Genomic DNA, 13,848 nt, shown 5'->3' with positions numbered 1-13,848 from the left:
AGAAAAGTCCAAAATCAGAGGTTATAAATATAACGTAGTCACTTATAAAACCAATCTGGAGTCCAGGTGAAAAAGAGGCACAGTATCATCCTTTCAGTAGTGTAAGAATTGCGAAACTTGCTACCATATGAAGTAGTTGAGATGAATAACATAGATGCATTTAAGAGGAAGCACACGAAAGAGAACAAAATAGAGAGTTTTGCTGATACGATCAGAGAGAGGGGTCAATAGGAGAAGGCTGTGGAGCATCGATGGTGGAATAGAGCAGTTGGGCTGAATGGCCTGTTGCTCTGCTGAAGACTCATTGTAATTCTACATAATGTTCCCACCGTGTTGGAATTATGGCCTTGCACCTTTGCTGAACATCAAGAGAGTGGGGCATCATGAACAGTAATCGTACAATAAGATAATTCTCTCTGCTTTCTTGTCTCCTTCTTCTCTTCTCTCAGGGTGTGCGTTTGTAAAATATTCCTCTCATGCAGAAGCCCAAGCAGCCATTAACAGCCTGCACGGAAGCCAGACTATGCCAGTAAGTCAGACACGAAGAAACAAGCTCATGAATAATTTGTGGCTTGTTGAGCGCGCTGTGCTACGTATAAAGATGATATTTAATATCTTGCATTGTTGCTGATATTATTAAAGCCTCCATAGCATATTTGTCTATCCTCTGCCTCATTAAAATATTGCGATGTGTGTGATATACATTTTTATATATATATATATATATATACATTTATCTGCAAAGACTCAACCTCAAACAATGCAATGCCATCTTTATTTTTCAATGCAAATTGCTGCTGGGCTGGAGATTATAGTCATTAACCTCCTCCTCTCATCCACATAGAAGATTAAGTGCCACCCTTTCAGTGGCATAAAACCAGAGAGTTTAATGTACAATTACCGTTTTACTCTCTTGATTCCTCAATTTTCTCTCCTCTTCTCATGGTGTCATCTCTGCGTGGTAGATGTGCACTTCTGCTGGGACTGACTGCCTACCAAAGTCTCACTTAAGTGGCCATGTTTGCAGAGAATCATAGAATGGTTACAGCACAGAAGGAGGCATTTCAGTCCGTTCTATCCGTGCCAGCTCTTTGCAAGAGCAAATCAGCTAGTTCCACCCCTCAGCCCTTTCATTGTGACCCTGCAGACTTTTATCTCTTCAGGTGCTTATATAATTCCCTTTCGAAAGCCACGACTGAATCTGCCTGCACCACACTCTCAGGGAGTGCATTCCAGATCCTAACCAGTTGCTGTGTTAAAAAAATGTTTCCCCTCATGCCGTCATTGGTTCTTTTGCCATTCACCTTATATCAGAGGCCTCCACGAGCTTCAGTCGGGAGAGTCAACTGCACCGACCTTACCACCTAATGAGAGAATTGTGACCTAGGCTGAGCAGTTAGATCAGAGCAGAGGGAGTGCTACATTGTCAGAGGCATCGCGTTTCGAAGTGATGTCCCATCTACCTGTGTAGATTGATGTCAAAGATCCCACAGCATTTTTCAGAGAAGAGTTGGGAAGTCCTCCTGTTATTGTGGCCAATATTACCCCACAGCCAACACCACAAAAACAGATTGATCATTTTCTAATGACTGTCTGTGTGAGCTTGCTGTGTGCAAATTGGCTGCTGTGTTTCATTCGTAATGCTTCAGAGGTAATTAATCGACAGTAAAGTGCCTTGGGTGATTCTGAGGTGATGAAAAGCACTGTATAAATGCAAATTCTTTCTTCCATGGGCTGTCTCCCATACTCTGACATACACACAACCAGGAGGCAAGGTAGGCTGCTCTGTGATCTTTCTGCCAGAGTATCTGGATAATGATCAGAGTGATATATCTGGCTATTTTGCCCCTGCCCCCTCGTATTTCCAGAATATTTTGTCCAATTTTAGAACCTAAAGTTTCAGCCTGACTAAGATCAGCTAACTCAACACAGACCACAGATCAAACTGTAACTTCTCTGGTCTGTACGGGAACCAATTTCAGCTGTTACAAACTTAAATGGGGCGCATTTAAAGCTTCCCACATCTTAACTCCTTGATCCAGTGCCATGGGGTTATTTACATCCACTTCAAAAGGTAGCCAGAGCTTTGGTTTTAGATCTCATCAGAAATAAGGTACTCTCAACAGTGCAGCACGTCCTCAGAGCGGCGCTGGAGTATCAGCCTAGATTCTGCACTCAAGTCTCTGGAGTGGATCTTGAACCCACAACCTTCTGAGCCATAGGCAAAAGTGGCTCCCCCTGTGCCCTGAATGTTGCTGATGTTCACCATTTCACATTGTGGGCTACGGGGCACAAAAACAGAAACTTACCCGTGCACAACCATTGGCTAACAGCAAAGTTTTTATAAAATATATCTTATAAAAATTAATCCCGAAGCTCAGATTATATCTTAAAACTGCTGGACATTCAGCATCGACTCCTCAATTATATTACTACCTGGCCGTCGTTCTGAAGTAGCCATTATTCTGTGCGTGTTCCAACATGAATTTGGCGAGACATCACTGTAAAATGTTAGCTGACAGAATCGTACTGCACAGAAGGAGGCCATCCTTCCCATCTTGCCCATGCTGGCTCTTGGATATTATTCTCACTCACCAGCTCGTTCTGCTCTGCGTTGTTTTTTTTTATCATTCTCAAGTATGTCATCAATCCCCTTTTACTATCGAATCTGCTTCCACCACCCTTTCAGGCACCCAAGAGCCTAACAACTTGCCGTACAATGCTACTCCTCTTCGATTCATATGAGTTAATAAAAACTAACCCACAGCACAAAACAAACTGCTGTGCTCTGACTAACTGCTATGAAAGTTTGAGCACAGATTCATCAGGGCTCTGAGCTTATTTGTTGTTGAAATGCTGGGTGTCAATGGACTCAGGGAACATATGGCAGAAAGCGTCTTGCATCTATGTAGCTTGGAAGATAACACTGTACTCCCTGCGTGCAAATCTCTTGATGGTTTATCTTTAAATTAGTAGCTTTAATCCCAGGGGCTGCAAGAGCCCTCTAATGAGGATGGCTGCCTCACATCAGGTCTTGCTGTCCATATGCTACAGGGAGCAGTGGACTCGATAGCAACTCGGGCCTGTTCTGGAAGTCGGGGGCGAGGTGGGGGGGAGGAGAAATTAATTTCCTTGCCTATGTTGACCTTGAGGGATTCAGGTCTCTCAATTCGCACAGATTCGCTTAGGCAAACCTGAGATGGAAGGTTTTTTGAGAAGTGATTTTTTTTTGGCAGTGTTATTCAGTCTTGTCTCTTTACTTGCAAACTAACAATTAAGCAGAGAAAATGTGTCGCCCCCTTTAACTAATGCCACTGTAAACGAGGCAGGATGGAACCAAAAAAATGCTTGCATTCATATAGCATCTCCCACGACTTCAGGCGATTCTAAAGCGCCTTACAGCCAATCACTTGTGAAGCATAGTCATTGGGGAGAATTTTCTCCCCGTCTTGCGGGTTGGGCGGGAGCGGGCGGGCAGCCAATCGCCGCCCGCGATCGGTTGTGCGTCGTCATTTTATGTATGCGGGCCAATTAAGACCCGCCCAGCGTGACAGGTACCCGGAAGCGCTCAACGATCCCTGTGCAGGCGGGGGGAGGAGGGAGAGTCAGGGCCTGCGTGCATGCGCGCGGAGGAGCACGGAGCTGCCTCAGGGAGTTTAATTTAATTGTGAAAATCTGAAAAAAAAGATTTAAAAAAATTATTCGGACATGTCCTCTCAGGTGACAGTGTCACATGAGCTGGGACATGACAATGAATTTCACTAAAAATTTTTATTACTTTTATAAACCCTTCATGAAACCTCATCCCGCCCGTGGATGAGGTTCCGTGAAAAATGCGAAGGCCGCCTGGGCTCCTCGCCTGCCCGACAGCCTTAAGGTTGGTCGGGCAGCCTTGTTAATTATGCCAGTTAGTTTTTATGTGGCTTTAACAGGCCTTTGACAGTTCGGCAGGGGCGCAGCCGACTCTGGTACGCGCCCACCGAACTGAAGACCAGAATGACGCGCGGTGACGTCAGGACACACGCCTGACATCACCGTGCGTCATTTTACATGTCGGCGAGAGGGCCCGCCTGCCCCTGCATACCGACCAGAAGATTCAGGCCATTGTTATAATGTGGGGACTGAAGCTTTGGGTGGGATTTTATGGTCTCCTGCTGGTGGGTTTGAAGATGAGGCGGTTTGTAAAATGCAGCATGTGGCCTGCCTGTCACCTACCCGCCTGCCCCAAACTCTCTCCCATTTTATGGGGGGATGGGGTGGGGGGTGGGGGTGGTGGAGGCATCAGGTGCCCCAAACACCCAGGAGCCTATTAAGGCCCTTAAATGGCCGATTAATGGCCACTGAAGTGCCTCTTCCCATCCTGGCTGCTATTTTACTTGCGGCACGGGTGGCTCTCATTAGGTGGTTAAATTGGCAGCTTTTATTGGGTGAGCTGGGTGTCGGGTAAGTGGGAGGAGGCAGGGGGGGACATCCTATGGGGATCCCCTGTGCCCATTGGAGGCAACCTCCCTCCACAATATCATCACCCCCCACTTCAACCCACACACCCCTACCCCCCCACCGCCTCTCAGACCCACCCCCGCACCCCTCTTACCACCCTTGCTGGGTCTTGCTAGCAAGGCCCTGCTGATACCCTGGACTTGCTTTCAGTTCAGTCTCCAAAACACCTTCTTCATGGCTGGCACCGCTGGGACTAGACAGGTGCAGGCCAATCAGATTATTCGTCCACTGTCTAAGGCAGGGCTTCCTGCTCAGATGAAGGTGCAAGATTCGCCCATCGCCAATTAAGGCCCCTCGCGAGTGTGGTCCCTGTTGAGTTGTTGAGTTGTTGAGTGGCAGGGCAGGAAACCACCGATTCCAAAAAATCCTAGGGTTTAGAGTAGAGGCTCGGCATTGATCTGACAATGTCTTCCTTTTGATTTCGGTTTTATTTTCTCGTTAAGGTTGTGCTGTCTGTGTCTCTGTTCTTTTGAACACATCTCTTTCTAGTGGCCAACACTGGAGCCGTGGGAAGGCACAAAAATACATCTTGACCTGCGAACGTTAAAAGGAGAAAAGAAAGGCAGACCCACATTTATACATTGACTTTCACTAATTCGGGACATCCCAAACTGTTTTCGGGCCAATGAAGCACTTTTGAACTGTAGCCACTATTGCAACGTAAGAAATTTGATAGAACAGCAAGGCCCCTCAAACAGCGTTACCATAATAATGACCAAGTAATCTGTTTTAGTGATATTGATCGAGGGGTAAATATCGGGCAGGAGAACCTGCCCCCGCTCATCTTTGGGACGGATGTAAAGTCATTGGAGAGGTTGCATAAAAGATTTACGAGAATGGTTCTGGGGATGAAAGACTTCAATTACGTGGATAGATTGGTGAAGCTGGTGCTGCTCTCCCAAGAGAAAAGAAGGCTGAGAGGAGATTTAATAGAGGTATTCAAAATTGTGAGGGGCCTGGACAGAACAGATAGAGAGAAACTGTTCCCATTGGTGGAAGAGATGAGAACCAGAGGACACCAGTTTAAGATGAGTGGCAAAAGAACTAGAGGCGACAAGAGAAAAAAACAATTTTATGCAGCGAGTGGTTAGGATCTTGAATGCACTGCCTGAGAGTATGGTGGAGGCAGGGTCAATCATGGCTTTCAAAAGAGAATTGGATAAGCACCTGGAGAGGACAAAATTGCAGGGCTGCAGGGAAAAGGCAGAGGAGTGGGACTAGCTGTGTAGCTCCTAGAGAGAACCAGCACATAAATAACAGGATGACTGACCTCCTTCTATGCTGTACCTATTCTATAATTGTACTCTATGAAAATCATGCCATGGGACCTTTTACATCCATCTCGGTCATGTGCTAGCTTTTCCAGCATTGCCCACAACCCAAGGCCGAATTAAAAGATAAAATGTGTTACATTTTCAGGACAGGACGCAGAAAGAAGGAGATGAATTTGGGGAACTCAGGCAGATCTTGCCATACTTTATATGAGGAACAATGGAAGATATGAGACCATAAAAAGCCATTTTAATCTATCTGACCAAACATAGTTCAGAAACTGACTAGTCAATTCACTATCAACTGATTGTCTCACCAAATGCCTGCCCCACTCCCCCTCAAACTACTTATGCTACAAGCCTCCTTGGGCAGTGCATTCACCAATCTCTAGTCCTCATTTATTTTGTTACACAATATTTCATTCCATAATCTGCTATTCATGAACTATAAAATCTGCCCAATCAAAAACAGTGAGATGTAGTAGCCTGTGGGTCTTATGGGGCCTCCAGAAAGCCAGCACATGCCCAGTAGAACTTTGGGTTCTGCTATTGTGTCTCTGCTGGTTTCCTGAAGATTCAGTTCATCTCACCCCGGAGCTAGTGCGGGAGCTGAGGGCAAATGGTGTGTGATTATATTTTCATCACTCTTTAGAAATGGTGCTGTAGAGATTTATTTACTGTTGTCCAAAATTTTAAACTGGTGGGAGAATCTATTTCCTCTGATGGAGGAACCCAGAACCAAGGGCCAGGACCTTCAAATTTGAGAATTGCTGAAAAAGGGGTCACACTATCAAAGCTTTTCATCTCGCACTCATCAGGATAGATTTTTAAAAATTATTCATTCACGGGATGTGGGCTTCGCTGGCTGGGCCAGCATTTATTGCTCTTGAGAAGGTGGTGGTGAGCTGCCTTCTTGAACCGCTGCAGTCCATGTGGTGTAGGTACACCCAGAGTGCTGTTAGGGAGGGAGTTCCAGGATTTTGACCCAGTGACAGTGAAGGAACGGCGATATATTTCCAAGTCAGGATGATGAGTAACTTGGAGGGGAACTTCTAGCTGGTGGTGTTCCCATCTATCTGTTGCCCCTGTCCTTCTAGATGGCAGTGGCCGTGGGTTTAGAAGGTGCTGTCTAAGGAGCCTTGGTGAATTCCTGTAGTGCATCTTATCATTTGTAACAAATAAATAAGCAAATAACCAACGCCTCTACCAATCAAGTCCACTTGCCAACCAAACAGCACTCTCTTCTCAGGCAGTATAAATTGTTGTTCCCTTACAGTTGGTTTATCTTGCATAGCGGTCCTGATGAGTGCAAGGCAAAAAGATTTGATAGTATGTCTCTATCTTTCAGCAATCCTGAAGCTCTGTGCTTCCAAACAAAAATTTGTAGACCTTAAAATTAGAACCAGGCCATTCAGGGATAATGTTAGGAAGCATTTCTTCACAGAAAGTATGGTGAAAATCTGGACATCCCATCATAAAAATGTTAATGAGGCCTGGGGGGGAAGTCAGGGGTGGGGGGCAATTGAAAATATCAAACTGAGACTGATAAATTCATTTGGAGAATGTTAAACCAAAGTGAAATGAAAATATAGAGCAGCAATGATCGAATTGAATGGCAGAACAAGATAAAGGGACTAGATGGCCTACTGTTGTTTCTATGAATACATGGATTGCTGTGTGACTGATTTCTGATTTGCACTGAAGCTCAGGCCAGCTGAACTGCCATAAAAATGAATCCTTTGCTGTCTATTAGCTCATAGCAGTTGTGTTCATGCGATTGTTTTAAACTGACTGTATTAGAAACACTGTTTTAAAATTAGACCTGTGGCAGAATTTTTCCCTTGACGTGAGGGATCGGCGGGGACAGGCGGGGACGGCCGGGAAGCTACCCGCCGCCCGCGATCAACACCACACCGCAATTTCACACTGACCGGCCAATTAAGGCCCGCCCAGCGTGATACGCGGGCAACGGCGCTGAGCGCTGCCTGTGCGGGCAGGGGGAAGAGTGCGAGTGAGCCAAGTGCGAACTTCACACGTGCGCATGAGAGAGCGCTGAATAATCTCCCTGAGGCACGAAGCTGCCTCAGAGATGAAGAAGATATTGGAAAAATTAATCAAGCACAGAAAAATGTAATGAAACATGCCCCCTCGTGCGACTGTCACATGAGCAGGGACCTGTTATTAATTTAATTTTAAAACTTTTATCTTATTTTTATTTGGTTTTGGAAACCTCATCCCGCCCGTGGATGAGGTTTCCAAAAAAATGCAAAGGCCACTTGGCCTTTTCGCCTGCCCGACCACCGTTAGGTTCAACGGGCGGTGAAAAATTAACGACAATTGATAAGTTAATGGCCTTAATAGGCCTTTTAAATGCCGGTGGCCGCACACCGAGCTAAAAATTCTGGCCCCGCAGAACCTACTTAAAGGGACACTGATATCACGGGAAAAAATTGCTAAACTTTTTTGTATTGACCTGAATGAATGAATGAAAACTGGTACTGCAACCCTTATCAATCAATCTTATCTTCATGAATAACTGAGGTCCACAACCGTGGCTCAATGAGTAGCACTTATGTCTCTCCATCTTGGTCAAACAGTCGTGGGTTCCAGAGACTTAAGTTGAAAATCTAACTTAAACACTCCAGTGCAGAACTGTGAGAGTGCAGCGCTGTTGGAGACGCCTTCCTTTAGCTGAGACATGAAACCAGGCCCTGTCTTCCCTCACAGATGAAAGATTTCATGGCATTTATTTCCAAAAAAACCAAAGGGCTTCTCTCTTGGTGTCCCTCACCCAGCAGCAGGTTATCTGCTCATGTAGCATTGTCGTTTGTGGGAACTTACCCTGAGCAAATTGGCTGTCCAATTCCTACATGATAATTCCTACATTCCTACATTGGCTGTTCCGACATGTCAGCAATGATTGCACTTCAGAAAGTACTTCATTGACTGTAAAGCGCTTTGGGACATCGTGAGGTCATGAAAGGCATGATGTAAATGTAATCCTTTCTTTGTCTTTAATTTTGATGCTGTGTGAATAAAAATTGTAATTATGAATATTAAAAAACAAAAGAAGACAGGAGGAAAACTTGCAAAGTGAATTACTGTTGAACATGGTAGCTAAGTCCATTTATGTGGAAGTCAGAGTGGTGGTGTGGAACCCATCATCCCACCCTGGCCATTTACCAGCTATCTGCCCCCTCGCCCCCCATCCCGGCAGCACCTCGAACATCCCAGAAGGAAAAAACCTGAGAAATAAGAGTACTGGTCCGAACTATTTTTTTTTGTCCCTTCTGGGAGTGCAGCACTTCCTCATTTCCCCGCTGGAGTGTTTGGACTAGATTTTGTAAATAAATCCTTGGAACAAGCCTAAAGCCCACAACCTTCTGACTCAGAGGTGAGAGCGCTACCCACTGAGCCACAGCTGGAAGAGTTCATGAAAAAGACATTAACTTGTTTGTGATGGCAAGGTGCATTGACGAGAGGCCAATATCATTGATGATGTTGTGTGAATGTGCATCACAACCTTTGCCTAGTGTGTCTCTTACATCAAACTCCCTTCTGATCTAAATGGGTTCTCCCAGTGCCACTTCTTTCTGCAGGCCTAAGATTCAAATTATTCGAGTTTCACAGAGTAACAATTGCCTGATTTGCATCAAAAATTAAAAAAAAACAAATGGGCAGCCTGCTCAAAAAAACCTGGCTGCAAAAATAGCCAGGTGGTGAAGCAACTTTAGAGAGGGGCATATTTCACTGCAATGTATGAAGCAATCAATTTTCAGCTACTCAAGCCTCAGAGCACCAGTGTTCATTCTAACTGCATGATATTCTGCAATTGATCCTCAAGTGATCAAATGTCATTGCCAAAATTCACTTTTTTTAATCAAACAGAAAAAGAAAATTAGAATTCAAAGTATAATTCCACAGCGTTGCTTCCTGTGAAGCGTACAGAAATCCAACTGACCAGCCAAGATGTTGCTGTCCTCCTGAACATCTCTCTTCTTTCTTCCAGGGGGCATCGTCCAGTCTGGTGGTGAAGTTTGCAGACACGGACAAGGAGCGCACTCTGCGACGCATGCACCAGATGGCAGGGCAGCTTGGCATCTTTAATCCGATGGCAATCCAGTTTGGTGCATATGGAGCCTACACTCAAGCGGTAGGTAACCCAGGTCCCTGCCAGCTATAATACGCAAACACCACAGTTCACTAAATAGGGCGCTGCTGATGTGATGAGTTTATTTTGCTCCTTAAGCCAGGGACCTTACAGCACAGAATCAATGCACCTGTCAGAACAGGAGGAGGACATTCAGCCCATCACTTCCATGCCAGCCCTCTGAAAAATTTATCCATCTCATACCAACTCCTTTTTGGATCGAGCTTTTACCCCTCTCTGGAATTGTGCTCCCCGTGCCAACAGCCCTCTGATTTTGAAGAATTCCTCCTAACCTCTCCTTTTGATCCTTTAGTGCAAAGCCTAAATGCACGCCCTTTGGGTTACCAGCCCTCAGACTAACGAACAACATTTTTAACTTGGAAAAACCCTTCATAATTCTGAAACTTTCTATCAGATCACCTATTAACCCTCTGTTTTCTGGTGAAAACAGCCCCAGTTTCTCCAGAGCTTTTTCATGAAACAATTGATAAATTGGTAAGTGTGTTCTGAGCATCCAATATCTGGGCCAGGATTTTTCAGATGGCAGAGTTTCCCTTCCCATCATCCAAGGAGTTGACGGCAAAGGCATTGTTGCCGATGCTGCCCTGCCCATCAGCCATCTAACATTCCAACGACTGTTAATTGGCTGGAGGCAAGACTTCCGCCCCTCACTCAGGAGGAAGTCCCGCCTCAGAGAGCTGCCAGCCAATGGCCAGTGGGTCTCCAGTCCCAGCAGCGCCAGAAAAGCTGCAGTGGATAGAACCAGGACTGCAAGCCACCCCCAGAGCCTAAGTACTGGGAGTTCAGGACCAGGTAAGTTCTGGGGGTTGGTTGAGACACCGGAGCAGGGAGGCACCACTCGCAAGGGCCAGATGTTTTGGGGAGAGCCCCCGAAGTTGAAAGGAGGCTGTTGATGGAGGCTCTTCACCGTCCCCCCCGCACAACCTTCCTGACCAAGGCCTGAACAGGGTCACTTTTCAGGCTTCCCCTCTGCCCCTGAACTCCTCCCATCAGCCTGAAAATTGAGACTGGGCAGGATGCGGCCTGTAAGTGGTCATTAATTAGCCGCTTCAGGGCCTCAGTTGGGCAAAGGCTGGGAGGGCCAGCCTGGCCTCACCTGTCCCACTGTAAAATTGCAGTGAGGTGGGGGGCAGGCGAGAGCCCAGTGAGAAGGCCCGGGTGTGGAATTTTACCGTCACGCGCCACCCCCACCCTTCCCCACCTCCAAACCTGCCAGCGGTGAAACAAATAACTTCTGCCCACGGTGTGAGAAATGGTTCCGGCTATGAAGTGCTGAGCAATGCCATTTAATATTAACTATTCTGGGCTGTCAGAGTTTGAGGATCTTTTCCGATTGCCACAATGCATCAATCTTGTGATGCAGTATGTACAGGGGAAAGAAAGTGAAGAATGTTCACCACGATTTTCATGTCTACTTGTCTTGTTGAATTGAGGTTAGAGTCTAAGAATGAGGGATCTACTCATTCTACGTTTGACAAGACAGTCCATGTCTAGATCTATTGTTGCTTAAATTACCGCTACCTTATTTGGATTGTTTCTCCCGTGTCATTGGCCTGTGGCAGGCACTCCCCCATTCAATTTGCTTCAATCTGACTTGTCACCAAGTTGAACCAGGACAATCAGGCTTACTCTGCCCAGCTACAAATCTCTTTAATTGTCAGGATCCATTGCTTCTTCACCCTCCTTGCCCTTTACTGCCTCCCTCCAGCCCAGGGAAAACATAACCCCCCCTCTGATCCCTTTTCATCTCGATAGCGTCTCTAGCTAAGGTGTAGCTGGATTGAGGTGGAGGTTGTCAGTGCGGAGGGGACAGGCTGGATTCTCCTGGCCAGATGTAGAGAAGAGATTCCTCTTGGCAGTGTCAGTATTACACCCAAGCACATTGAGTGCCACTATTCAATATTGGGGCATATGTGTGGGCATCAGTCAAGGTGTAAGCAGCCTCCAGCAAAAAAATGTCATGTGAACAGTCTTCTTGTTTCCATTCTCTTCCAGTTGATGCAGCAGCAGGCTGCGCTAATGGCAGCAGCGCAGGGCACCTACTTGAATCCAATGGCGGCAATTGCAGCAGCCCAAATGCAGCAGATGGCAGCTTTCAATGTCAACGGGCTGGTAGCAACGCCAATGACACCATCATCAGGTATGTCACTGACCATGCCACAAGCCCCCTCTAGCCCCTCAGTGGTGGGTGATTCTGATCACGCGACACATGCTTGTCGTCCTGGACTTTTCCACCTACCCTATCTGTGCCCCTTAATATCTTGAAAACTTTGATCAGATTACCCCATAGCCTTCTAAATTCCAGGGAATACAATCTCCTAGTTTATGTAATCTCTCTTCACAATTTAACCCTTGGAGTCTAGGTATCATTTCGGTAAATGTACATTGCATTCTCTTCCAGGCCACTATATCCTTCCTTAAGGTGTGGTGCCTAGAATTGGTCATAGTAACTCCAGGTGTGGTCTAAGCAGGCTTTGTATAGCTGAAGCATGACTTCTACCGTCCTTGTATTCCACAATGCCGGCGTTAAATAAACACAGGCAGGGAATTTAACATGAACAAATTAACCAGTGCTGCTGAAAGGGCAAGGTTGCCTATAGAAATAGTTTGTACTGTCATCATAAATGCAATTATAAAGGCCTTGTTAAGTTTCCACTACAACTAGTGAACCCCTTCAGTATTTAATTACATGTAACATTAAAGTAACACATGTCTAACTTTGTTGCTTTGCTTTAATATTGTTATATTAGTTTGAAAATGTTACTCCAGATATCTCATTTGCTTGGCCTAACTCCAATTCAATGGTGCTATAGTAATCCCACTAATTGGATGGGTTGTGGCCCTAATTTACCACCCGTAGGGGAGGCAACGTGGTAACATCAACTTCCACCTTGAAATTCTATCTATAAATGGAGCCTGCAGCCTTGCAAGGAGATAAATGGCAGCCACTATAAATAAACAGCCTACACCTGCTTCAGGCTAACGCTTACAGTGGTGTATTTTCTTCACAGATTGTTGTTCGTTTTCTTCTATAGGCACCAGTACACCCCCTGGCATCAATGCAGCAGCTGTACCCAGCATAGCTACCCCCATTGGAGTCAATGGGTTTAGTGCCATGCCACCACAGACCAATGGGCAACCAGCATCAGATACCATCTATGCCAATGGCATCCATCCGTACCCAGGTGCGTGCTAGGAAAACAATCGCACATTTGTAGACACTTGCTTTTTTGGCAAAGTAGAGGGGTAAGGGGTGGGGTGTGAGGGGAGAGGGGGATGTGAAGCTACAATCTTAAAGCAAGAAAAACGCTCACTGGGTTGAAAGCAAAGTTGATTAATTGTCAAAAACACAATAAAACCTTCCCTAATGTCTTTCGGAGCCAGACCGGGAGAACAAGTTGTGAGAGAGCGAGCAAGAGACAGGACGGCGCTGCAGGGTTCTGTGTCCATGAAGTGTCCATAGATAAATGAGGGTAGATGTTCCTGGTCCTGCATCTAGATGCTCTGCGTTGCCATGGGGCAGTGAAAAGACGAAAATCAGGCAATGAAGAACAAAACCTGTTTGAGCAACCACCAGCTTTTCCATCCATTTAAATGAATGATTGGCACCTTTCTGGGCATACTTACCCAATTGTCTCTGGATCCCAAATTTCCAGAATGGCCAGCTGCTGGGCCAGGAAAATCCACTCCAAAACGCCTTGGATCATAAATGATGATATATCGAAGAATGTCATTGTGAGAGTGCTTTGTATAATATTCCCATTAGCAGTGCATGTCACATTAATGGCCGTGGTATCTCTGCATCAGAAATTTGCACCGGCAGTTTTGTCTGCTAATAGTTTGCTGCTCTGTATGGAGTTTACATTTCAAGGTCTGAGCACAGAGGACAGAGCTGCGCTTGGTCCT

At 45.9% G+C, this 13,848-nt stretch overlaps 1 protein-coding gene across 3 annotated transcripts in view; it reads left to right on the top strand.

Annotated features, from left to right (window-relative positions):
* The window catches only part of LOC144669960 (CUGBP Elav-like family member 4), a 728,627-nt gene that overhangs the window by 653,089 nt on the left and 61,690 nt on the right, over window positions 1–13,848 (top strand). For 2 of the 3 annotated variants that reach the window (XM_078532252.1, XM_078532249.1), the window contains exons 5-8: window positions 450–529; window positions 9,781–9,924; window positions 11,938–12,082; window positions 12,954–13,127. In XM_078532252.1, the coding sequence (XP_078388378.1) occupies window positions 450–529; window positions 9,781–9,924; window positions 11,938–12,082; window positions 12,954–13,127 (543 nt within the window). The remainder of the gene's footprint in view (window positions 1–449; window positions 530–9,780; window positions 9,925–11,937; window positions 12,083–12,953; window positions 13,128–13,848) is intronic. The other variant, XM_078532250.1, reaches the window with a different exon arrangement.

The sequence above is a fragment of the Cetorhinus maximus genome, chromosome 30 (assembly GCF_964194155.1).
Source record: "Cetorhinus maximus chromosome 30, sCetMax3.hap1.1, whole genome shotgun sequence".
Taxonomy (NCBI): domain Eukaryota; kingdom Metazoa; phylum Chordata; class Chondrichthyes; order Lamniformes; family Cetorhinidae; genus Cetorhinus; species Cetorhinus maximus.
This window is presented reverse-complemented; position numbering and strand designations above follow the sequence as displayed.